The sequence below is a fragment of the Chionomys nivalis genome, chromosome X, assembly GCF_950005125.1.
Source record: "Chionomys nivalis chromosome X, mChiNiv1.1, whole genome shotgun sequence".
Classification (NCBI taxonomy): Eukaryota; Metazoa; Chordata; class Mammalia; order Rodentia; family Cricetidae; genus Chionomys; species Chionomys nivalis.
In genome coordinates, this window is record NC_080112.1 from 22,416,768 (window position 1) to 22,444,192 (window position 27,425).

A 27,425-nucleotide genomic window follows, 5' to 3' on the forward strand; every position below is an offset into this window, starting at 1 on the left:
ACCTGCAGGTCCTCCCTGGGAGCCTACTCTGGGAAGCCAGTGTTCTGACTGCAGACCTCCACCCCTCCCTCCATTCCTCTACGGTCCCCCAGTCACACCCCCAGCGCAACGGCAGATCTTTTGTTGTGACCTCCCCTCACTCTCTACCCCCATTCCTAGGGGACTAAGCAGACCCTGATGGAAGATTCTGCCTTTCTCCCTCCTGTGGACCCCCTTCCCTCCACTAGCCTATCTCCATCCCTACATGTCAGCTCCCAATACCCAGAAACACATGTTCACTGGAAACTCCCGACCCTGATGGCCACACCTATCAGGACCCCAGATAAATTTCCTACAGGGCAACAAACAACCACCACACTCTTCTAAGAACCAAAAAGGAACCAGAAACTGAACAAAACACCCACCCAACAAAGACAAGACCAGATATCAGCACTACAATCTTCCCGAACCTGGATGCTGAGACTCCAGCATAAAAACAAAATCAATAACAACCAGGGCGATGTGGCTCCATTAGAGCCCAGCAACCCTACCACAGCAGCCCCTGAATATTCCAGCATACTTGAAGCACAAGAAAAAGACCTTAAAACAATCTTTATGAATACTCTAGAGGACCGTAAAGAGAAAATGGAAAAATTCCTTAAAGAAATCTATGAAAACACAAACAGTGGAAGGAAATGACTAAAACAACAGTTCAAGACCCAGAAGTGGAAAAGGAAACAATGAAGAAAACATAAACTGAGGGAAATCTGGAAATGAAAAATTTAGGAACTTGAATGGAAACCTCAGAGGCCTCACCAACAGAATACAAGAGATGGAAGAGAGACTCTCGGGGTTTGAAGACACAAAAAAAGTTAAATCTAAGAAACGTCTGGCACAAACTATCCAAGAAGTCTGGTACACTCTCAAAAGAACAACCACAAAAAAAAATTAAAAAAAATAAAAATAATAATAAAAAAAAAAGAACAACCACAAGAATAATAGAAATAGAGAAAGGAGAAGATTCCCAGCACAAAAGCACAGAAAATATGAAACCATAGAAGAAAATTTGCCTAACTTAAAGGAGGAAATGCCTATCAAAGTACAAGAAGCACACAGAACACCAAAGACACTGGACCAGAAAAGAAAGTCCCCTTGAGACATAATACTCAAGACATTAAATGTAAAAAACAAAGAATATTAAAATCTGCAAGGGAAAAAGACCAAGTAGCATATAAAGGCAGACCTATTAGAATTACACCTGGCGTTTCAATGAAGATGCTAAAAGCCAGAAGTCTGAGACAGAGCAATAAGGCAACTGAAGGAGATCAAGTGGATACAAATGGAAAGAAAGAAGTCAAAGTATCTTTATTTGCAGATGATATGATAACATACATAGGTGACCCTAAAAATTGCATCAGGAAATGCCTACAACTGAAAACTACTTTTCAGCAAAGTAGCTGAATACAAAATTAATTCACAAAAATCAGTAGCCCTCCTATATACAAATGATTGACAGAAGAGAAAGAAATCAGGGAAACAACACCTTCCAAAATTGTCTTGAATAATATAAAATATCTTAGGGTAACTCTAGTCAAGCAAGTGAAAGATTTGTATGATAAAAAAAACTTCAAGACATTGAAGAAGAAAATTGAAAACATATCAGAAGATGGAAGGATCTATCATGCTTATGGATCAGTAGAATTAATACAATAAAACTGACCATCCTACCAAAAGCAATCTACAAATTCAATGCAATCTCCTTCAAAATGTCAGCACAATTCTTCACAAATCTGAAAGGACAGTCTTCAGCTTCATATGGAAACAACAACAAGAAAACAGGAGAGCTAAAAGAATCCCGTACAATAAAAGACCTTCTGGAGGTGTCACCACCATCCCTGATTTCAAGTTGTACTACAGAGCTATAGTAATAAAAATAGCATTTTGTAGCAGTAAGACAGTATTGGCACATACAAAAAAGACGTGTCGATCCGTGGAATCGAACTGAAGACTCAGACACAAATTCACATACCTATGGACACTTGACTTTTTTTAATAAAAAAGTCAGAAACACACCCTGGAGGAAAAAGCACCTTTAGCAAATGGTTCTAGTCAAACTGGATAGCTGCAGGTACAGCGATGCAAAAAAAAAAAAAAAAAGATCCATACTTAGCACCCTACACAAAACCAAGCTCCAAGTGCATCAAAGACCTTAGCATAAATCCAGTTACACTGAACCTGATAGAAGAGAAAGTGGCAAAAAGCCTTGAATTCATTGGCACAGTAGATGACTCCTGAACAGACCACCATTAATTAGCACAAGTACTAAGGTCAACAACTAATAAATGGGACTTCATGGAACTGAAAAGCTTCTGCACAGCCAAGGACACCGTCAGTCAGACAAAACAGCCGCCTACATAATGGAAAAGGATTTTTTTTTAACAACTACACTTTTGATAGAGGACTAATATCTAAAATATAAAGAATTCAGAACACTAATTATCAAGAAAACGAAGAACCCAATTTAAAAATGGAGTACAGATCGAAACACAATTCTCATAAAAAAGAAATTCAAGTGACCTAGGAACACTAAAATAAATGTGCAACATGATCGGGGAAATGCAAATCGAAATTACTTTGAGATTTCACCCTACACCTTTTAAAATGGCTAAGATAACAAATGTGAAAACTCATTCTGACAAGGATGTGGAATAGAAGGAAGACTTTCTCCGTTGCTGGTGATTGTGCAAACTTGTACAGCCACTATGGAAATCAGGGTGGTAGTTCCTCGCGAAGATGGGAATCAATCTACCCCAAAGTCCAACTATACCACTCTTGTGCATATACCCAAAGGATGCTTAATCCTACCACTGAGACACTCGTTCAAGCATATTCATTGCTGCTCTCGTCATCATAGCCAGAAATTGGAAACAACCTAGATAGATATATTTACACATCATGAAATTAACAGGTAAATTGGTGGAACTAGGGAAACGTCACCCTAAGTGAGGAACCCAGACCCAGAAAAAAGAATATGGAATTATTCACTTAGATGCAAATAATAGCTGTTAAGTCAATGGTAATCAAGCTGCAATCTGTAGAACCACAGAGGGCATGTATCAAGTAAGGGACTATAGGGATCAGATGGATCTCATAAGGAAAGGCAAAGGGGAGAGTTATGAATGAATTGGGGTGGGCTGGAAGGGGAGGATAAAATGGGAAGAGGGAACAGAGAGGGAAATGAGGGAGGGAATACAGGAAGAGACAACTAAATTAAGGACCATTTGAGGGGTAGTATGGAAACCTAATATAGTAGAAGCCTCCTAAAATATACACATATATGAAGGTGAGTCAAATGAAATAGACAAATAATGGGGGAGACAGAGTCCCAACTGACCATCTTCTGTCGCCAAATGAAGCTTGTCAAAACTATAGGTTGCTCTCCACAAACTGACAGCAAGGTCCCATTGTTGAAGACAACACCAACAGAACTCATTGACCATGGAGAAGCCAAGCAGGTGCCCACATAGAGCCTTCACCCCTATGTTCCAGCATCTTTGGTACAGGAAAATACTCTGAGGGCTACCAAACAAGAAATGTAAACACCAAGCCAGCCACAAACCCTTTGATCTACAATAGTATCCTGCCTACAAGATACGCTAAGGCAATGGTGGCACAAAGCTTGTGGAGGTGGGGATAGATCACTCCTCAACCTTGTGAGTCCTGGGAATTGAACTTGAGCCATCAGACTTGAGATCAGGTACCTTGCCCATTGAACCATCTCACTGAGTGATTTCTCACATTTTAAATGACTTCCTTCTCATTTATGTATATGTTCCTTTCTGTATATACATTTTAATATATCCAATTTTCAAATATCATAAGTAGATGGATTTATTGTATAATGTTTTTGGAAATGTATGCATTGTATAGTTGTTAAGTTTTCTTATTAATAAATTTTGTGTATTTTGGGGGAGTTTTCAGTCTAATTTTAATTAAAACTTGATGTTTGTATTCTTATATACCTTTACTCTTTAGTTTTTGCGCCTTGTGATGATTAATCTTGATGGTTAACTTCATTGGATTCAAAGGCATCTAAGAGATCAGTAATGTACACTGGGTATTCCATGAGAGCATTCCCATAAACGATTTAGTACAGGGGCTTCATCTTTTAGGTAGTACCATCCCATCACATAGACTTGCATTGAAAATGGAATAAGACTGGAGAAGGGAGAAAGGCAGAGGCACCCAGGCTAGGGCTCTCACTCTCTGTTCCTGTTGTATAATCAAAGGTGTTTTCCCGCCGGGCGGTGGTGGCGCACGCCTTTAATCCCAGCACTCGGGAGGCAGAGGCAGGCGGATCTCTGTGAGTTCGAGGCCAGCCTGGTCTACAAGAGCTAGTTCCAGGACAGGCTCCAAAATCACAGAGAAACCCTGTCTCGAAAAAACCAATAAATAAAAAAAAAAAAAAAAGGTGTTTTCCCCACCCTCCTCTTCTCTCCTTCCTGACTTCTGGAATCAGTTTTTGAGAACTTTTATAAGTTGGTCATACCAGCTAGAGAAAGCGTAAAACACTGTAAGCTGAGTACAATAGGTAGTAGAAGTGGGTTCCCAGATCAGGGCGCTTATAGAAATATAGTCAGGGAAGACTATGTTTAGGAGACTTTAGGTAGCCACAAGCACTGTATTGGGAATTAGAACACAGGGCATTCAGTCTGACAAAGAACTTATGCGCATTTTATCTTATACCCTAAGACTTTGTGGAAGACTGGGTTAAAACGCAATGGACTAATACAGTAAAGGAAATTTTATGGCATACTAGCATTGAGATTTGGAAAAGTTGGACAGACTTGGTATTTGCCTAGAAAAGAGAAGCCTATTGAAGCTTAGGAGATTGTGGGTGCTTTAAGGATTAGGACAATTCAAATGAAGTCAAGTAATTTGCATCACAGCAATAGGAACAATGACTTGAGGGAATCTGAGAAATTGGCCAGACCCCACCCATTTCCATGTCAAGAATGCACAGGATTTTTAGTTCATTGGAAATACTGTTTAGAGAAGAGAATTGGTAGGATAGGGCACACCTATGCAAGTATTCCCAGAGTCAGCTACTCAGGCACAAAGATTTGTTTTGGAATTTGTTGGGGCCAAAATAAATCTTTCGCCAAGTTGTTCTGCACATGTATTCTTCCACAATGAACAATATCTAACACATACTCTATTTCTTCCTAAAATAGTTTTGGTTGCTCCCTGCTGGCACTCGAACGTTCAATACACTGCTGGATGTCAGGAGGAGGATTCTGGAAAGATTACTGCCACACTCTGGACTTCTAATTCCTGCTTGGTGTTCAAAAGGTCAGCAAGTCAATGATTTCAGCTCTCTCATCAGCTGTGTAAAGTTTCTGAGATTTGTTGTCTTGTGTGATGTATCTCTTTCTCCGTGCAATTTTATTCCTTATATGTTTGAAGCAAAAATGAGGGGTTTACCATAATATGTGAGATCACTCTGTCAAGTTGCACTGGCTACTATATACATAGACATTTAATGTATGGGTGCTGCTGTGAATTGCCCTCTTGGGAATGACAAAAAACAGATGATGTGGTGTGAAGTATGTACTAGACCTAAGAGCCCGACACTTCTCTATGTACTCTATATTTCTACAAGTCATTTAATACCTATTATAAAACAGACTCTTGCAGTGGATGCTGTCACATTTGCCCCGGGATAGTTATCTAGACAAGCTTTTTATTTGATTTAATTTTAGTTTTGTTTCATAGAACCTCTTTTGCTTATCCAGGAAGGTGAGGCCATAACTTTAGAAGAGAAGTAGTAAGAGATAAAGGAACTATTAGCCTTCAGGCTGTCTTTTAATTTAAAAGACATTACAAATAAGTTAGGATATAATTTTAGGACTTTCAAAGTGTTAAAATAAATAAATTTGTCTGAGACTTTTGAAGTCATAATGCAGAGTTCAAAGAACCTTTAAAATTAACATTAAAACCAGTTCTCAAGAATATTTCCCCATATAGTCTCTATAACCAGTTCTTCTTATCTTCCAATATGGTTTATGTATGAAACATTCTTGATTAGGAGCCTATACTTCAGGCTGGAGAGATGATTCAGTGGTTAATAACACATGCTGTTTTTCCAGAGGATCCAAATTTGGTTCCCAGCATCCCTGTAGAAAGGCATACAACCACCTGCCACTATAGTTCCAGAGGCTCCAACAGCCTCTTCCAGCCTCCACAGGCACCTACACACATGTACACACACACACACATACACAGAAATAAAAAATAAAATAAATTTTAAAAATATTTTAAAGAATCCATACTTCTCTTCAAAAGAATAACATAAATAAGATCTTATATTTAATGGAACTTCATATGTCAAACATTAAAATTAGGTATTAATATACATTATAAATTAATTTACATTATTTCATTTTATATCAGTGACTAATTGGGGTAAGTTTCTTTCTTTCTTTCCTTCTTTCTTTCTTTCCTTCCTTCTTTCTTTCTTTCTTTCTTTCTTTCTTTCTTTCTTTCTTTCTTTCTTTCTTTCTTTCTTTCTTTTTTGTTTTTTCAAGACAGGGTTTCTCTTTTGCAGCCCTAGCTGTCCCGAACTCATTCTAGCCTGGCCTTGAACTCACAGATCTGCCCACCTCTGCCTCCCAAGTGCTGGAATAAAAGGTGTGTGCCGCCACAACCCAAAAGGATAAGTTTCTTATTATGCTTATTTCATAGATGAGGAAACTTAGCATGTCATGGCAGAGGTAAGTTGATGAATAAAATGACAGTAATTTATTCTCAATGCCTACTATAGTTTCTTACAAACATGGCTTCAAACATACCTATACTGTGTTCAAAATTCAATTCTGTTGTGACTTTTCTTGCATTTATTTGTTTATATGGGGGGGATGTTCAGATCACGCCTATATGTGGAGGTCATAGGATAACTTCGTGGAGTCCAATTCTCTCCTTCCATCATGTGACTCTCAGTGATCAGACTCATGCCATTGAACATGATGGCTAGTGTCTTTATCAACTGAACCATCTTGCCATCCCCAAACACCACCAATTTTGGTACATGGATATGAACTTTAATTTGATTGCTAGAAAGAAAAACTAGTAAAATAATAAATTCTTGTACATGTTTTTGTACACTGAGGACAACTCATTACTATTTGTGTTTTGCTTACTGTTCAACTTTATTAAATTCAAGTAGCTCATGAACCAGATGTTTAAACTATTTTTAAACCACCTTTTATTGGCCATCTAAATATTGGTTATCAATTTTGATGAACTGACTATCTTAAGGTTATAAACAGTAATTACAAATTTAATGTGGCTTTTTTAGAAGCAAGTTAAACTGCTTAAGAAGTATATGAAGTCTACACAAATACAGCAATTAAAAATACATCACATACTTCCTTTTAAGTCTAATACAAGATATAGACAGTGGGTTTAACTTATTGTTTTTATTCCTGCACTTGTACTTTTTCCTCCTCTGTTTAATGTTACACTTATTTTATTTTGATGTCTTTTCAGGATTTTACTTCTTTTGAATTTCATTAACTTTACCCAACTACCTAAAACACACATCTTAGCCTTGCCAAGGTAAAACAGTAAAACTGATTTTCTGGGCTCATCTCATAGGTATTGAAATGTGTGCAGTGGGTTGGGAGTTTTGCAGAACAGTAGTTCATTTGTATCTCTTAGAGCTGTTTCTTTGCAACTTGTTTTTATCAAAACTGAGGCATTCTTTAGTTTATGCATGGCTTGTAATCGCCATTATCCTGACCTCTTACTATGAATTTAGTCTTTTAGCATTATTCAGATTTAGAAATTCATTATTTGCATTTCATTATAATTTTCATAAATTTGTAGATAAGGGATGGAATCTTTTTTTGATTATTCTCTTCTTTAAAATACATTTTCATCTATTGGGTTTTTTCTACCTGATTTTTATGTGTATCCACCAGTGTTTTTCATTCTTCCAAGTCCTTAGTTATGTGTGAGTCCCTCTCTACACTTGTGTAATTTCTGGTTAATAAATGATTCTTCTGTATGAATTAGAAAGAGGCACCTCCTGCAGAATGACAGCCCCAGAACTTGGGTGCCTGGTTTTGAAAACAAAGACTGGACAGATTTTCATTTTCTATTTTTGGGCACCCTTGAACTTTACACAATCTAAATACTTATACATAACAGCCATTGATATGATACTTGTTTTTTCCAAAATAATTTATGATTAACTCATTGCTTTTCCTATGTTCTTTCCTGCTTAGCCACTTACAGAAACAAGTATATATCTATATTTGCATATGCTTAAATATTCATGTATTTTGCTATATAAAAAAAGCAAACCTTAACTACTCTGCAATATTTGTTCTTTTCATAAGTTTTGAGTATATCATCATATACTCAGTTATTTACTAAAATAGTTTCAATTAATGACAATACATGTGTTCAAAAAATAAAATTTAGTTATGGAAGCCCCTTGATGATGGTTTTCCATTCTTTTAATACTGCCTCTGACATTATTAAAACAATTCAGGAGATTCGTCATAGCAAAAGGATTTTTTTTTTTCATGACCTAAAACATTAGCTATCTCGTTTACCAGTTTTTTAGATGAGAAGCAATATCAGGGCAGAGGAATGCTTTGGAATATCGAAGGAGCTGGGTGTGGTGTCTCACACCTTTGACCCCAGCAATTCAGGCTAATGAGATGTCTCAGTAGGTAACCACACTTGCTGCCAAGCCTAATGACCTGAGTTCCAGTGGAAGGAGAGAACTAACTTCTACAAACTGTCCTCTGAGTTCTATTTCCATGCTTTAGCATGTGTAAATGTGCTCTCTCTTTCTCTCCCTTTCTCTCCCTTTCTCTCTCTCTCTCTCTCTCTCTCTCTCTCTCTCTCTCTCTCTCTCTCACACACACACACACACACACACACCTGTGCACACCTACACGAGAATACACAGTAATGAACTCGTTTTATTAAGCACTCTGAGAATTGGGCTCTATTCTCTAAAGATGAAAGAGACATTCTATAACAGTAGAGCCTGCCTTTAAAGAACAATGGGCTGCTGAAAAACTCCGATATTGCCAGGATGTCTGGAAATTGGCACAATCTAAGTATTTCAGTTTCTATCCCACGCTTTCTCCAGGCCAGTAAAAAAGATCCATTTATATGGAGGTGAAAGCAACATTTCTTCAATCTTAAAAGATGAGTAGGGGTCCAGCAAAACAATTTAATGGATAAAGGTGCTTTCTGTGCAAACTCCATGACTTGAGATATATTACTGGAACGAATATAAAGGTGGAAGGAGAGAATCAACTCCGCAAAATTTGCCTCTGACCTCTACAGACATAATGGCACCAATGTTCCCCCTTCTCATAAACACAAACAATAAATAATACTTAAGTGATGAGTAGGTATTAGCTAAACCAAGGTACTTGGGAGAAGGGCATTCTATGGAGAAGCTCTTGATCAAATGGACACAGGAAAAAGATATAGTGAAAATCCTAGCTGGTTAGTACTTTTGACACATGAATTATGAAACAATGATACTAAAACTATAGCTATGTTGTAGGGTTCTGTATTGTGATACAGAATCAACAGAAATTAATACAGTGAGTAAAGGCACAAGTTCTACATAGCTTTGAAAGTCAGCTTCACCATTATCTAGCTGTGTAATTTATTCTTAGAAGTTTTTACTACATAAGGGAAGAATGATTGCTTATTTCATAGAGTAATTTTTGGCATAGAGTTAAGTCATGTAAAATACTTACAGAATTCAACAAATATTGTCAATTCATGCTATTGTTGTTAATTCTTATATTTGTGCAATAGAAAAGTCATTCTAGATGCTTATGCGAACAATATTTTTGACCACATTAGTACCAGAAAATAGGAAAGCATAGGGAATTAATGCCCTTTAGTAGTTGCCATGCCAATGGTGTCACAGAGATCCCCAAACATTGCAAGTTACTGTCAATACTTCTGGTCACCCTCCAGAACTTGTCAGTTAGACCTTATTGCTGAAGACACCACATACTTGAACCACAGAACATAAAAACACCAAGCTGATACTTACCTGCTGGCTAGCATCCATCATACTGGAAGGTGCCAGAAGGAGAAAAGTAAATCTCAATCGTATCCAGCTGTGAACCCTGGAAGTTACAACAGTGAGTGGCCCAACAAGATAGGCTCACTACAAATGCTATGAAAGTATCTGACCACTTCCAGATTGGATCGAGGGCCCACTCTATGAAATGGAATCTATACTGACACTGTTATTAAAGGGGGCCAAGACCCTGTAGCTACATAGGTCATGGGCCCTAGGGGAGAACGCATCCTTATTCCTTTGCTCAACAGTATTCAAATAACTCCTAATACCACCCTCCCTTTAATTCCCCCAAGGAGAAATCATTTTGGCCCATGGGGAGGAGAACATTGTCACACTGTTATCCATCATGAAACTGTTAATCTTCTGCTGCTATTCTAGTCTAAAATGTTTTCATCAGCCAAAAAGAGCATTCCAGAAAGACTAAAATCATCCACCTGTTAGAGTGGACAGATCCAAGAACATAGAATTCCTGAGTCTTTGGGAAGGAGAAGACATCAGTCTGTTACATGTCCATGACACTCAGTTCACACATAGGTCCTATTTGTTCATGCCCTCTGTTGCCCTCAAGATGATCACTCTTTTAAGGTGAAAATGTGAATCTGGGATGCTGGTAAGCAACGTTGTTTCACACGTATGTGTATACCTTTGTGGAGATAAATTAGAGACACGAATAAACCATAAACCACCTAAAAAAAAAGTAGTTGCCATGGTCATTTGCTGAAACCTTTTCTGATATAGTCCTATATAATGATTTTAGTGAAATCACATACTTTATAGATTTTTTGAGACTGGCTAAGTGGCACCTTTCTGTTGTTTCTTCTTGAGAATTTCCTTAACATGAACCTACATGAAAGATAAGCTCTCAGATGATGTAGCAAACCTTTGTTAATGCAGTGTTTAAAGTACAGCTTAGAAGCCATAGTCTAGGAAGGCAAGCTGGAGAAGTAGAAGCCTGCAGTCAGAAGAGTGCAGAAAACAGCTTGAGTGTGAGTCTAATGGGCAACCTTCTTGTAGGTACAAATATAGTCTACAACTCAGTTTTGTGCTTACTTTATGTAGTACATTGGATAGATCAGCAGGCCATGGGTATTGTAAAAGGCTAAGAAAGGAGTATAGATCCAGCTACCCTATATTTATTTAGGTATGCAGTTCTAAATATTCTGTAAATGTCATTTCCCATATCTATGACATAGGGTTAATAATATGTACCATGTTATCTTACAGAGCTATCAAGACACCTTGTGGGGGTCAACGGTGAGACAATACTTGGAAAAGTTGGAAAGCAGGTTTTTCTGCTAAAATGATCTTCTTGGTTAGTTTTGAGCGGTGTTCCAGAGAGCTAAGGCTTCTCTGAGCCAGACTTCTGATCAATGAAGTATCAGTGTCCTCGTGAGAGCACTCCCAGCAGGCCTACTGATAGATCGCATTATAGCCGAGACATCTTGTGTTAAACAGTGCCCTAGCCAAAACAAAAACAACAAACAAACAAACAAAAACTTTCCAAAGTGCCAGAGAGACTTTACAGTTTGAAAGTTTCCCTCCATCTATCTCTCTGGTAAAGATGGATGTAAAGCTAAAAGATCGGGAATTTTGGTACAGTCTCCATGGTCAAGTCCCCGGAATGCTGGAATGGGACATGGGGAATGAATTTTTCCTGCCTTGTACCACAGATCAGTGCTCTTTCGCTGAGCAGTGTCTTGTCAAATACAAAGTTCAACTGCTAAAACCACCGGCGCTGCCTCAGGAGAGGAAACCCAATCCTGACGATGATGATCCTCCCACAGAACCCAGCTTGTGGATGTGGGTGAATCCCAACATTGTGTACCCCGCCAACAGCAAAGAGGTTACAAATCCCAGTCATAAAGTTCTGCCAAGTGCATCAATCCCAAAGACTGACGAGTCTAGCTGCTTAGGGACTCAGAGGGTGTTACAGTCCCTGTCTGTTCTCCGCACTGAGCGTTGTCAGCAACAAACGCTGTCCGTTTTATCCACTGGCCCTGATCTCAAAGACGAGGAGAGTGAGGAACAGGGATGCACGTCCTCTAACAAATACACCAAGAAGCACACACTGTACCTTGATCCACACCAGGACAAGGAGTCCTGGCCACGCCCTCCTCTCAACTACAGCCATCTAGTTGCCCTAGCATTAAAAAGCAGCCCTTCCTCTGGCCTCAATGTGCAACAGATCTACAATTTTACTCGACAGCATTTCCCCTATTTCCGGACTGCACCAGAAGGCTGGAAAAACACCATTCGCCACAATCTCTGTTCCCTGACCTGCTTTGAAAAGGTGCCAGCCCCGGTTGAGGAGGAGACAGATGGAAAACCTCGTGCTTTCCTCTGGAAACTCACTGACGAGGGACACCGCTTCTTTCAGGAGGACACCCGTGTCTTGGCCTATGCTCGAAAGGAGAGCATTAAGCAGTGCATGCGCCAACCAGAACTGATAGACCTTCTCTTTCAACTTTAATGTTTTCTTCTTTTCTTGTGTGTGTGTATGTGTGTGTGTGTGTGTAAGTGTGCGTATGCATGCTTTTGTATGTGTGGGCACATGTGTGTGGAGGCCCAAGGTTGACATCGAGAATTTTCCTCCATTGCTCTTCCACCTTATTCTTTGAAGTAGGGTCTTTCAGTCAAACCTAGAACTTATAGATACTGTTCGTTTTACTAGCCAGCTTGCTAGGATCCCTTGTCTCTGCTTTCCAAAGGCTGGGATTGTAAGCAGGTCCTCATGTCCACCCAGTTTGGCTCTGGGGATCTGAACGCAGTTCCTCCTGCTTGCATGGCAAGCACTTTAACTGCTGAGCCATCTCCCCATCCTCCTCTTTCGTCTTTGAAGTACAATTGCTCACTTTCTGGAACAGTGCCCTGCTTACTGTACCGGACTAACCTTCACTTATTTGTAATCCTACCCTGTTTGATTAGTGCCAAGCCTATCTCTAGCCACCGTTAAGTAGTCAGAGGCAGCTACAGATAGGGCAGAGATTAAATCCAGATGTAGAAGGATGGAAAGTTCCACGACAGCTGCAATTGCTCTGTGCTTTGGACAGAGACAGAAAATCTTAGGAACGATGGCAGACAAGCTAAGGATAGAAGAGCATGTTATGTTTATTGGAGTAAACTGTGAAATATAAAGGACAAATGCAAAATAAACCCAGGTTATGGGAACCTTGGGTGCCATGTGAAGGTATATGTGCGTAAAGAGATCTAGACTTGGTGTTTAAAGTCTGGAGACTTAAATATCCCTCTCTACCAATCATCGATTGCATCTTCTTTTGGAGTGACCTAACAGCTTTGTTCTCTTGCTATCCAGCTTTGGTAGTGACAAATGCAGGCAGCTGTTAATTGTTTGAATATTGAAAGTCTTTACATTGCTTCTGTATTAATTCTAAGCTTTATGATGACAATGTATGGTGCTCATTCGTGTTTTTCACCAAACTTTATTTGAGAAAATGTAAGGTCCATCTTTAGGTGTTAAATGCAAACACATATTTGTGAAGCCTAGATAATTTATGTGTAATTAAAAAGAGGTGGGAAGTTGCCATGGAAACAGGGAGACGTCCTTCCTGGAAACAGGAAAGCATTAAAATTGAAGTGCCTTTTGAGTTAGGGTTGAAGAATAAACGGGAATTCGCCGAACACATAAACTGGTGAAGAAACATTATAGGGGCAACAGTGTGAATCCTGTTAGCCAGGTGTTTGGCGAATTCTAGGAACATTCGTACACTAGAGCCCGGCGTCACTGTATTAAAGCTAAGCAAACAGCTTGTAAGTTGTACTTTGGTGTTTAGGGCTCTACAGTATTAAAGACATAATTTGTACATTGCTAAAAAGCACAAATAAAATACCAACATAACAAATACTTCAGGTTTTGGCTTTCTAATTTCAAAATTCATTTTTGTAGTTACTAAGTTCATTAAATTTGAATAGTTTTTTGCCTTTTGTGCTAATGCATTTTTAAATATATGCTAACATCTAGAAAATAGCTTCTAAATATGTATTTAGTTGCCAAGTATTCAATGAGAATATTAAAATGTCTGTACAATATAAAAGCAGCTAATTTAATATGATTACAATAAGGGAGATTTTAATGACTTACTACAGTAGACACAAAAGTGCTTAGGTTTAATTGCGAAGGGCGAATAATCAAACAAAATTATTTCTGAAAATAATTGTAAATGCTGCTTCTGTAACATAGTTACTTTGAAAATGTTGACAGGACACTCGGGAAATAATAACATTTTTTAGCTAAAAGACTTGATGTTTGTTTCTTGGCTTTCACAAAATGGACACTTGCGAGTGGAAGATGCTCTGCTGAAACTCGGAAGCCTTTTCCTTATAAGCATGATCCCTGATGTGTCCGTTCTGTGCTTTTCACAAGTGACACTCTTCATAGGCACTCTTTTTACATTTCCTATGGAGAGAAACATCCATTTTAGAAAGTCAACCATTGTTTGCAACCTGACACCTTTAGGTTTTCCATCCCTGGAGTGGCTCTGGTCCTTCCTTCTGCTCTGGCTCCATGAATGAAGCAGTCACTTGCCTCAGATAATTCCAGAGTCACTTAGTTTCTCTTAATTATTTGAGCCATTTGAAGTTAAACAGAATGGAAAAAACAGATATACAGTTGGCATAGGATTATGTTCTCCTAAACAGTGTTATCTATAGGTTTCATTTGTCTCATTTTAAGACTTACCACTCCCCCCCCACCCCCGTGTGCATGCTGGCACACAAACATGGATGCCCAGGGTTGATATCTGGAATCATCCTCAGCCACTCATTCACCTTTTACACTGAGCTTCAGTCTCTCACTCAAATGCAGGTATCATGAATTCTACTAACCTTGCCTGCTAGCTTACTCTGCGAATGCCCTTTCTTCTGCTTCCGAGGCTGAAATTATAGGCAGGCTACTACACTCATCTGGTATTTGTGTAAGATTTTAGGGATTTGAACTCTGAGCCTCTCACTGGATCAAGAAGTGCTTTAACCAACTTAGCCATCCCCCAGCACTGAGAATTGCCTTCAATAAGAATCAGGTAAGTAGCAGGTTTATACTCCTCATTTTATGCTTTAAAATTTAGTTTTATTATTTTTAATGATATGGGTGGGGGAATGTGCATACATAGGCAGTACCCCAGGAGGCCAGAGGCTTAGGATCCCCTGGAACTGGAATTACAGGCAGTACTGTGTGTCATGTGGGTCCTGGGAATAGAACTTAGGGCCTCTGGAAGTGCAGGAAGTGTTCTTAACCTCTGAGCCATCTCCCCGCAACCCATGCTTTATTTTTAACCTGGAGAGCTTTTGTCATCTTCATCGTCTATAAAAAACAGTATAAGGATTTCTGTTAAATCTACCAAATCTCCACCTTTAATTTTTCTAGATCTCACAAGTTCTTTATATCACCAGGCAAAATACCTTTGGATATTATCCCTGCCATCACCTAAGTTTCAAGCTCTTGCATTTGGGAACATTTGAAAGCAGCAGGCAACTCCTTTCTGTGTCACCGCTAGTGTCTTAGTTTTTTCTTCTCTCAAAAGACTTGTTTCTCTTATTATCCATGTCAAGATAACCTTTATGTCATTTAAATCATTTTCACAAAAGGATTTGCTGCTTCCCCAGTGGGTTCTCACCTGCCCTGAACACTTGCACTTTCCCTTCAAGTAGTAAGTTACTTCACTGACATCAAAGCATTCTGGCACGAAGGCAAGAGAGACAAATGGTACTATGGTACTGTGATATTAATTATCAGCTCTTTTCTGATGATGTCAAGTTTTCCTAAGACAATGTTCTGCTCAGGGAGGTCCCATAAGAGTGAATCTTTAGGGAAAGCAGCAGGGAGCAAGAGTAGCTGTTGGGATCCCTGGCAGCCTGTGGAGTTGCGTTCTTTGTTGTTTGTTAGGTTTTTTTTTTGTTTTGTTTTGTTTTGTTTTTTTTTTGAGACAGGCTTTCTTTGTGTAGCACAGGCTCTCATAGAATTTGCTTTTTGACCTTGAATTCACAGAAATGTGCCTGTCTCTGCCTCCTGAGTGCTGGAACTAAAGGTGTGAGCCACCACCACCTGGGACTAAAAGTGTGTGCCACCACCACCCACAGAATTGTGTTCTTGAATGATGATGGGAACAGATGCAGGGCCTACTATGATCTCAGGTTTCAGGAGAGGTAACAGGACCAGGATAAGGTTCAAGAATGGAAGAGGAGCCAGACAGGTGTTTGAGGTGTCCAGAACAGGAAGAAGTGGGCTGGAGAGCTAAGCCTCCAGCTTCCTATGTCTTCACGGCCATGAAGCCAATCAGCCAGGCTGGGTGATAGCATCAGTGAGACAACTATGAAAAGTACTCTTGGAGACAACATAGGTGTTTCTTTTCATTGTGGAACCTGTGTCTGACCACCCATAATGCCTTGTGGCCATCACTAAGGATGACTTTGGAGCATATAATTAGTCAAATATCAAATTGAATAATGACAGTCAAAGTCATTGTTGTCAATGGCACTGCAACAGGACATTTTTGAAAAAGAATAATTTGTATGCTTGAAACCTGGAGTTCAGTGCACCTTCAAGCACCATAAATCTTTCTGGTCTCTTTTGCTAACCATTCTGTCTTGATTAAAACAGCAAGCAGAGCCAGGCAGTGGTGGTACATACCTTTAATCCCAGCACTCGGGAGGCAGAGGCAGGTGGATCTCTGTGAGTTTGTGACCAGTCCAGTCTATAAAAGCTAGTTCCAAGAAAGGCATCAAAGCTACACAGAGAAACTCTATCTTGAAAGAAAAAAAAAACAAAAACAATAAATAAATAAAAACAGTAAGCAGCTAACCATTCCTGGTTCTAAAAAGATAAAATGGATAATGGAACTAGACATCATTTTTATTTTGTTTCTATTCAGCTGACCTGCTGGGATTTATTTTAGACAAAAAGACCTAATTTTTATTTTATGACAAATTGCCTGGTGCCTTAGGAAAGGTAAAACAAAGAGAAATGGAAGAGGGTTTGCTCCGCTAAGGTTAGTCTGACAGCATACAGAGGCTGTGGATTTGGCCAATTGTCAATGACTATTTTACTTCTATAAACAAATTATTTGAAAACCACTTTCGTGTCACCTGTAAAATGAAAATAGAATTAACTTCTGGAAAGTACATTACATGGAGCAGTTATCTGAAGTGGCCTGCTACCTGATTCTTCCTCAGAATTTATTACCGCACACATAATTACATGTTCTTGCCTAGAGGTCACCCTGGCCCAGTAGCTGGCTTCTCTCTTTGACAAAGAATGAAAATCTCTAGACTTCTTGTTTAGCTTATTATAGACAAAATAGAGAAAGATAAGATTGGCCCAATTATCTTTTAAAACAGCTAAAAGACCTCATAGTAGATCCTCTAAGTCATGTGAATGCTTTAGTGAGGAAACAAGTTTGAATTCTTAATTCTGTCATTTGGACAGTAAATAGGATTATATCAATCATGCAGAATAGAAACGTCCCGAAAGCCGGGCGGTGGTGGCGCACGCCTTTAATCCCAGCACTCGGGAGGCAGAGACAGGTGGATCTCTGTGAGTTCGAGACCAGCCTGGTCTACAAGAGCTAGTTCCAGGACAGACTCCAAAACCACAGAGAAACCCTGTCTCAAAAAACCAAAAAAAAAAAAAAAAAAAAGAAACGTCCCGAAAATATATAAGAAATTAAATTCTGACCATTTCACAACAATTCTAAAACTTACTTATTCAATCTTTCAGAATAGATAAAACATGAATCTAACACAAATACAAAATGACCAAGTCTGGCTTAGAACATACCTCAGTTGGTAGTAGCTGCCTAGCATGCACAAAGTCCTGGATTCAAGCCCTAGCAGTTCATACAACTGGTGCGGCAGCACGTGCCTATATTGCTGACACTCAGGAGTTAGAGGCAAAAAGATTAGAAGTTCAGTGTCATCTTTGGCTATATGGTGAGTTCAGGGCCAGCCTGGAACACACCACATCCTACCTCAAAAAGAAAAGAAAAATTTTAAATATATATTGGGGCTGGGAAGATAGCTCATTCAATCAGGTGTTTGTCATGCAAGAAACAAGACATGAGTTCAATCCCCAAACACACACCAAAAACACTAGGCACAGTAGTGCATGCTTATTCTCCCAGCACTGAGGAGGTAGAAATAGGCAGATTCCAGAGGCTCAAGCCAGCGAATCGCAGTTGCCATTAGAAATTTAGTCTCAGGCTTCTGAGGAATGACACCTGGGGTTGACTTCTGGCCACACACCTGCACACACATGTAATTTTTTCCCTCATTCATTAAGAAAATTTCACATGTTACAGTTGTTTCTAAGGCAAAGTCAAACCTCAGATTTGTATCATTAAAGGAACACTAAGATGAACTGCAAGTGTTTTTTCCAACTAGGGATGGGAGAGCTCAGTATCCCTGGGCCTAAAGGACACATGTGCACTGTGCTTTCCTGTTCTTACAGTCCGAGAGTTTCGAGGTGACTCAGACAATAAACAATACTCAATTTTTGACAACCGAAATGACACAATGAGCAATTTCCCATTGAAATACAAAATAGCTCTTTAGTCTTCCCTCCATTTTTTAATAAAAAATAATCTCAAGGAAACATTATTCTTGCTTACAAAATCCCAGTAGTGACCTTATTAGAGTGAGTCTCATACTTTTTCCTCTTCTAGCAGGCTTCATGTGGGTTCCCAGGTGAAACTTGAAACTTTCTGGATGCTAGATAGCACAATCATTGACACACATTTCCCCCACAATACTTACAAATTTGAGAAAAATCTCTTTCAAAGTCCCCAAACATACTCAGCTGGTTGGGCCCACCTGGGAGTGACTTTATTTACATACTTGAAATTTTGGGGGCCTTGTAAGCTTGGTGCCATTCTGACTTTCTCAGTAGAGCTTTCGAAAAATTGATTCCAGAAAGGCAACCTTAGGTCTCTAAAACTGCATGCTCTTATCAAATTAAACGCGTTTTGTTCTCAAACCTGACATAGCAGTTGAAAACTTGACAATCTAACAACTGTCCAATTAGATCCAGGTAACAATGAAGAGAGACTCTTGTTGCCTCTCCTTATGCCAAGTTACCTTGCCATTAGCATAATTATATTCAGTAAGAGCGTCCAAATTCTGGAGGAGTCAGACAAAGAGACAAAAAAAATTAACTGTTTTAACTTTGAAAATCAAGATGGATGAATTAAAGTACTCAGCAGTGACTTTTTCCTTCATAAGGAGAACGAAGATCTATAGCCACATTTTGAAATGAATGACTACGGGGAAAGTCAACAAGAGGGTGGTGTAACTTTCTAATATTCATAGACCTTAGGAATCGTAAAAAGAGAAAGAAAACATCCGACATATGGTACTCAAGCTTCACGGCTGCAGGAAGTGAAGACTACCCTTTGCAGGGAAGAGGCAGACTCACAGTAAACTCTCCCAGTGTGCATGCTGGCGACTCAAAACTGTCTAAGTCCTCACAAAATTGCAGCCCACTTCTACAAACAGTGTGAAAAATGCACAATAACCTTGCCTTGGGAAAGGACCTTACATCATCTCCCAGTGAGCCACCAGGGTGCTGGAGCCAGAAGTTATCTCAACAAGGAGCTATTGTGTGAGCTGGCTATTGAATGGGTCAGAAATTCCTGCATTCTCCCCCTCTGTGGGAACCTGAAGAGCCTATTGCACTGGCTAAGGGATTAACTGCCTAAACCCAATCTGTCAGTAAGAGTGATTGTGAATGGAGCCCACTTAGCGCCTTGCTCTGTAGGGTATGTGTGCTGTAACACAGCAGGGATTGCAAATACTGCTTTCCTAAACCAGATCAGCCTTTCTCCGTAACACAGGCAGCGTGGCCAGCAGCATGTAGACCCATGCCATGGCCAGGACTAAATGCAGGTGCCCATAAGATCTCCACCATCCCTCCCCACTGCACTATGTATGCTCAGTGCCCCTTACAGGTAGGATGATAGGGGCTACTATGGTTCCCATAGGCACATGCTGAGGGGACCTTGAGCAACCTGAGAGCTCTGGCCATCACAGTAACAGCCAGGAGCACAAGCCCAAAGAGACTGAGAGGAACTATGCCTGATTTCAGCTCTCTTCCTGCTCTTGGATATACACAGAGTCAAGGGCAAAATGCCAGGCTTCACCAGCTTCCCAGAGGAAAACGTCATGCTATGACAGTCAGGCGAGGATCCTTCTGCATCAGTCTCCTGAGCATCTGGATAACAGGTCCATCTATCTCACCAGCAAGAACTCTTTTTTAGGTGAGCATGTGATCTTACATTATCTATGTCAGGGATTCTAGGAAAATTGAAGCTCTGAATCCTTTGTGGGAATTAACCAGTTTCCTTGAGGTATTTTCTCCCATGGAAAGCATGAATACAGGTTGGGTTCTTTCTATTGGCATCTTTTCATCACTTCTTCAGAACATGTTGACATAGATGCAATCTCATACTATGTACCACGTACTGACAGAATGTTTCTTCTTATACGATCCTCTCAGGTCCTTACAAGTTTATGCCTCAGGGCTCTCAGACATTCAAAGTGAGAGTACATTGGGTCTTTTGGGCCAAGAGCCATTCTGCCTTAGGTCATTTTTTTCTTTGTAACAATAAGTCAGTGTTCATAGTAAGAGAGTTTAAGAGAGCTTGGTTGGAATTTGTTCTTCCTACAAACAGTAGTTGAAATATAAGCAACTATTTTCACTTCTCTCTACCTCAGATTACTATCTGTAAAGTACAAATTTAGTGTGCTGCCCTTTAGATGCCCCAAAGTTTTAATATATGTACTCTAAAGTCGTCCTATTTACAGTTAACGTATTTCTCTTTTTCGTTGAAAGGCATCTGTCTCAGTTTCTTTTCTGGACTGGAGATAAAATACTCTGACGAAAGCAACTTAAGGGAGAAAGGGTCTGTTCATTTTGTTTGGATCAGAGTTTCATGGTACAGTCTGTCATGGTGGAGAAGCCATGGCGGCAAGAGTATGACAGAGCTGCTCGTCGTCCATCCACAGTCATAAGGGAGAACAACAGATGCACACAATGCTAGTGCTTGGCTCCCTTTCTTCACTCCTACAGTTCATGACATGTCGTCTACGGAACGGTGCCACCCACTTAAGCGCCAGTCATCTCATCTTGGTTAACATAATTAAAATAATCCCAGAGATTATTACTCAGAAGGCAATCTCTCAGGTGATTCTACATTTTTTCAACCTGGCAATTAAAATCAATCATCACAATATTGTATATGTTTACAGTACATACAATGTGATGGGGTGATAATTTTATGAAGAACATAAATCTTCAGATTAAGTAAATTCATTCAAATCAAGATAGAATACACATAGTAGAGTCATAAAAACCAACTATTGCATCATATGATACACATATGATAAAAACAGGAGTGAATTGAGATTTACCAAAATCCAGGATAGTCATTACATCTGGAAAGGAAGATGAAAAAGCTCATAATATATTAGTAAGTCTTATACTCAAACGTCTTATAGGGTGAACGGAGTTTTTTTTTGCTTTGGTTTGGTTTTTTCGTCTTTTTGGTTTAGTTTTTCAAGAAAGGGTTTCTTTGTGTAGCCCTGACTTTCCCAGAACTTGCTTTGTAGACCAGGCTGGCCTCTAATGAACTAAGATCCACCTGCCTGTCTTCCGACTGCTGGGATTAAAAGCATGTGCCACCAACACTCAGCTGTGAACAGGTATTTTTGTTTCTAAATTACACACACACACACACACACACGCACACACACAAATATATTTTGATAAGTAGAAAATTTATGAACTACTTCCATTATTGCCAAGGGGCATTTAGAAGTATTCCTCTCTTAATTTTCAGGAACATCTTGGGAAAGATGAGGAATATTTTTTCTTTAGATTTTGAATAGAATTTAGCTATGAAGCGTGGTCCCTTATCAGTTTTGTACTTTCCTAACTTCTTATGAGAGTACATTCTCTTATGAGGATTTATTTTCCACACTAAATTCTGTATGAACAAATATTACATGTTAATCAGAAAATTTAAAAACACATTTGCAACTTTTTAAAGCTAAGTGGTGAATGTGCTACACCCTGTGTGTTTTTGGTCCTGGCAATAACAATTTATTGAGAATTTTCTATGTGAACGACAGTTTAAAGCACTTTAGATGTACTAATTTTTTTAAATTATTAGAACTGCCATATGGGCTAACGGAAGGAAAAGTTACCACAATAGCCTTTTCTGTACATACTCCTAAGCCTGAGCAGCCCTGAAAACAGGTACCTTGCTGGTACTGAAATTGCAACCTTCTCCTTTAACTCTGAGCAGCGGGTGGGCGGGGCCAAGTCCGCCAGTTTCCCAGCACCTGCGGGCCGCCTTTAGGGCCTGTGGCGCGGAAATGCGAGCCCAGGCCACGTGACGGCGGGCAGTACTCTCTGGCTTCCCTAGAGCCGACTCTATGGTATTCTCCCCAGCCCCCTCAGCCCCCCAGGATAGCGGCACGTGACCGGCCCGGGACTACGGCAGGTTCCCACGTGATCCTGGCCTGCAGTAGCGAGGCTGCGGTGAGGCTCCTGCGCTCCTGAAGGGCGGGCGCAGAAGTCAAGGCGGCCTCAGGCGGATTCTCACTGGTGGCGAGGTTGCGAAGAGCCCCCAGGCGGTGACCGCTTTGCTCGGGTCAGCTCGTTCCCGTTAGCTCAGCCTTCGCGGGCTGCGCTGTGGCGGACCAAGTTCCCTTTGGGTCTGGAGCCCTTGGGGAGTGAGGCCCCAACTCGGGACCAACTCCTCAGCCACCTTGCCCTCCCTCTCCTCCATCTCTTCTTCGCACGCCGCGAGTCGCTGGTCCCTTTGGGCTGGCCTGCTCGGCCGTGCCGGAGACTAAGTTCGGGGCGGTAAGGGTAACTGTGGGAAACGCGGCCCCCCAGTGGACAAAGGTGGAGGCAGGGCTAGAACAGGCCCAGGGCCGCGGGCAGTGAGCAGAGGCAGTTGAGGAGGTGAGCCAGAAGACAAGAGTACTGCGCATTTAGAAGGCACTGTGAAGGACTTGTTGCGCGATGGAAGAATCTGACTCCGAGAAAAAGACGGAGAAAGAGAATCTGGGCCCAAGAGTGGAGCCTCCACTCGGGGAACCGGAAGGATCGCTTGGGTGGGTGAAGGTTATATTATGTTGTACCTAGGAGGGAGGGTGTGCTAATTGGAAAGAGTATTGCGAACAGCAACAACCCCTAACCTCCAGGGATAAATTGCTGTAATTTACCCGCATGGTTGATTGATATCATGCCCTTGATGATAGAGAAAAACGGAGACCAGAAACAGCCCTTTGCCTGAAGCTGAGATTCCTGGTTTCTGCGTAGTGCTTTAATTGAGGCAGTTCTGAGTTGTTTTGCGTTTTCTACAAAGGTGATTTGGTGATATCACCTCGTTGGTGATAAAAAGGGGGAGAGGACATTTACTGACCAATGACGTATAGTTTGATATGCCTGTTTGCGAGCTGCGTTATGTGTACTTGGTGCTTTAATGAATGAAATGCAGCTTGGAAGGACGATTGAAGGTCCAAAGATGCTTCCAGCTTTGAAAATGAGCTAAATTAAAAACATAGTATTCAAATTAAAAATATTGTTTGACTTATAGAAGTGCACAGAGTATTGTGTTAGTTTTATGACAAATATCAGATCTTGAATTTAAATTGTTTTTATTTCTAAATATGTCTTCCCAGGAAGCATCTCCTGAGCTAACGAAGGAAACAGGGAACATAGACCCAGTTTTATAATTTAGAAAAATGAAGACTAATGAAACGAGGTCTCCTGCGTACTTAGCTGTTTTAAACAGTATTCTGCTTCTCTCCGTTTACTTGCCTTTTTTTTTTTTTTTACAAATTTGTAAAGCAATTAGATCATGGAAACACTGTCTTTTGGTTTATATCTACAGGTGGGCAATGCCAAACGCAGCCATGAAGAAAAAGGTAAGATGTGTTAGGTACATTAGAAACATGAAGAAAAAGGTAAGAAGTCACAGTTCAGGAAATCTGTCTTTTCCTGAACTGTGGCAATAACTTATATGGTCTTTTGGACTCTCATCCCTTTATTTACTGCCAGATTCCCTTTGTCTAAAATTATGGAGTCATGGAGTCAAGCCATATACAACTATTACACAGCCCTCTGCGTGCACATTGATTCTTTAACACAAATCAAATGTTCCATGTGTTTTGCTAGCTGGAATTGAATGTTCTTTGCTTTGCACTTTTATTGGGACTTAGTTATTATCCCTAAGACTGTAGCTATGAAGCAAATTTCTTGACCTTTGTGAGATTTAGTGCCATCTGTGAAGGGGTCATAAACCTCCCAAGACTGTTAGGAACTTTACATGAGTAAACTCCCTGTAGAGCTCTTATATAATTATCCTTGCCTTTTCATGAAAAGGCCTAATACTTTTAGCCTGACTTCATCTAAAATTTAATTCTGTGCCTTAAGTTTGCTAGGAGGATGTTTTTGATGAAATGTCTGAAGTTGCTATCAACAAGCATGCCTAAAAATGCCAGAAATCTCTACATGATTAGGAGCAAAAATTAGAAACAATTGAAAATCTCAAAAAATTGTGAAAAGAGAAAAAGGGTAAAACTTTATTTGATTTAACCATTCTACAGTGTACATGCATTAAAGAATCAGTTTGTACCCTCAGAAATATGTAGTTATTGTTTTCAATTACATTTTTTTGCAAAGGACGGGGGGAAACTTCCATATTAATTTTAGACTGGCTAAGCAGTTACATTTTCTTAGGGAGGTAAAGCTATAAATTGTTGGATTGAATAAATCCATGTCCGGTATGTTTTCATTAATGTTCCTTATAATCAGACATTTCAATAAAATATATTGGGACTGAAGGTAGAGACTAGGTATCCCTTTCATTTGAAAATGAGACGATTATGAGAATTGTATTTCATCATTTTTGTGTTTAGAAGGACTCTTTGAAAGTCTTTTTTAAGTTTTTTATTTATTCTGCACACCAACCACAGTTTCTCCACCCTCCCCTTCTCCTCTCCCCCTCCCCCACTCTCCATTCACTCCACAGAAAGGGTAAGGCCTCCTGTGGTGAGTCAACAAAGCCTGGCACACCAAGGACCAGGCCCCTCCCCCCTGTATCAAGACTGAGCATGGTAACCCACCAAAAAGTCAGTTCATGTTCCAGGGATAAATGCTGATCCCACTGCCACGGGCCCCACAGAAAAACCAAGCCACACAACAGTTACCCACATTCAGAGGGTCTAGTTTGGTCCCATACAGGCTTCCCAGCTGTCTGTCCGGAGTGTTAACAGTCTCTGTGGGCTTCCCCATCATGATCTCGACCCCCTGCTCCCTGCTCATTTAACCCTCCTCCCTTTCTTCCACTGGACTCCCGGGAGCTCAGCCCAGTGCTAGGCTGTGGATCTCTGCTTCTACTTCCATCAGTTACTAGATGAAGGTTCTATGATGACAATTAGGGTAGTCCTCAATCTGATTACAGGGAAAGTCCAGTTTAGGTAGCCACTCCACTATTGCTAGGAGTCTTAACTGGGATCATCCTTGTGCTTTCCTGGCAGTTTCCCTAGACCCGTAATTGCTCCCTCTATCAAGATATTGCCCTCATTGCTCTCCCTCTCCATCCATCCCGCAACTCGACCATCCTGGTCTCTGATGTTCTCATCTCCCTTCCATTCCCCTCTACCCTCCCCCACCCCAGTTTACTCAGGAGATCTTGTCTGTTTGAAAGTCATTTAGTGCAAGAATATGTGGCATTATTCACAGGTTAAAAATCGTAACACAAGAAAGATGTGTGTCAGGTCTTGCTTTCAGACAGTTGTCATTGCATTTTAGTTTTAATGGCTTGTTCATTTTTTGATGAAAATACTTCAAGCTTTTGTTACATATTAGGCACTGGAGATAAAAAAGGGCACAAAGGATACAAAGAGACTCCCTCTGTCCTTCAACAGTTTGAAGTCCTGAGAAGAGTTCCCAAAACAAGGGACTGCAGAGCTTTATGGTCTGCAATGATATAGTAAGACCACTAGAGGGCAGGCAAGATACCTAAGTCAGCCTAAGGCAGTGGTTTTCAGCCTTCCTAATGCCTTGACCCTTTGGTACAGTTCCTCATGTTGTGGGGACACCCAACCCTAAAATTATTTTTGTTGCTACTTCAAAACTGTAATTTTGCTACTGTTATGAATCATTATGTAAATAACTGTGTTTTCCAATGGTCTTAGGCAACCTCTGTGAAGGAGTCATTCAACCACCTTGTGGGGGTTACACCCCACAGGTTGAGAACCACTGGCCTAAGGCATTTGGGTCAGAGAAACTATGGGGAGAATACTGGGGACTGAACCCAGGGTTTCACTTGTAGGAGGTAAATACCCTAGTACCGAGACACATCCCCAGCTCCAGAGAAAATTCCTGAGATGATTGTTAAAGCAAGTGTTGAAGGATAAGTGGGACTTAGTTGAAAGAAGACTAAAGGATGGTAGAGAATACAGAGTGAATACAGACATAATCAGGACTCCCTAGAGGGCTGGAAACAATGAGACTGTATGCCATTCAGTTAAATGTGACTGGATACTAACATTTCTGGGCTAGGAGAATCAGAAGGTGAAGACAGAAGTAGATAAGCTAAACCAAGAATGGCCTTGTGTATAATTTTAAGTGCCCAATTTTGTAGGACATAGGAAAGTTAAAAAGAAAAGACAAAAAACTGATTGAAAAAAGTTATAGAAAGATGCGAAAGGGATGAGATCATGGACTGGAGTGAAAAGAACTGACCTTGAACAGAGAAGTAGGAGGAACTTTTCAGTTACTCTGAAATCTGCTAGTTGGGTCAATGTATGTACAACCTTGAATTATAGGAGAATAGGGTGAGTTTCCCATTAAGATGATAGTTTTCTTTTTTAAAAATTTATCTTAATTATTTGTATTTTTCAAGATATATTTTTATGTGCATTATTTATTTATCTGTTGTCTGTGTGAGGGTGTCAGATCCCCTGGAACTGGAATAACAGTTGTTAGCTGCCATGTAGGTCCTGGGAATTGAATCTGGGTCCTGTGGAGGAACACTCAGTGCTCTTAACTGCTGAACCATCTCTCCAGCAAGATGGCATTTTTCTAACATTGTTCTAAATACATATTATGTATAATAACAAGAAACTGCAGAGATGGCTCAGTGGTTAAGAGCATATACTGCTCTTCCTGAGGACCTGCCTGAGTTTGATTCCTAGCAACCCCATCAGGTGGCCTTAAAACTGCCTGTCATTGCAGCTCCTAGGGGACCTCACATCTCTGAAATCTGCAGATACTTGCATTGATTCTTGT

The 27,425-nt window shown here is 40.2% G+C and overlaps 2 protein-coding genes across 3 annotated transcripts in view; both read left to right on the forward strand.

Moving 5' to 3' along the window:
• Nucleotides 1–11,672: 11,672 nt before the first annotated feature.
• On the forward strand, nucleotides 11,673–12,581 carry Foxr2 (forkhead box R2). Its single transcript, XM_057758970.1, has one exon. The coding sequence runs from the start codon at nucleotides 11,673–11,675 to the stop codon at nucleotides 12,579–12,581; it is 909 nt and encodes a 302-aa protein (XP_057614953.1).
• Nucleotides 12,582–22,579: 9,998 nt separating this feature from the next.
• Rragb (Ras related GTP binding B) overlaps nucleotides 22,580–27,425 on the forward strand; it is a 33,769-nt gene continuing 28,923 nt past the window's right edge. Inside the window, exons 1-2 of one of the 2 annotated variants that reach the window (XM_057759417.1) lie at nucleotides 22,580–23,239; nucleotides 24,022–24,055. In XM_057759417.1, the coding sequence (XP_057615400.1) occupies nucleotides 23,148–23,239; nucleotides 24,022–24,055 (126 nt within the window). In that variant the 5' untranslated portion in view covers nucleotides 22,580–23,147. The remainder of the gene's footprint in view (nucleotides 23,240–24,021; nucleotides 24,056–27,425) is intronic. The other variant, XM_057759416.1, reaches the window with a different exon arrangement.

Excerpts from the sequence above, each read along its gene's own strand:
- Foxr2 (XM_057758970.1), top strand. The coding sequence starts at position 11,673 with ATGGATGTAAAGCTAAAAGATCGGGAATTTTGGTACAGTCTCCATGGT.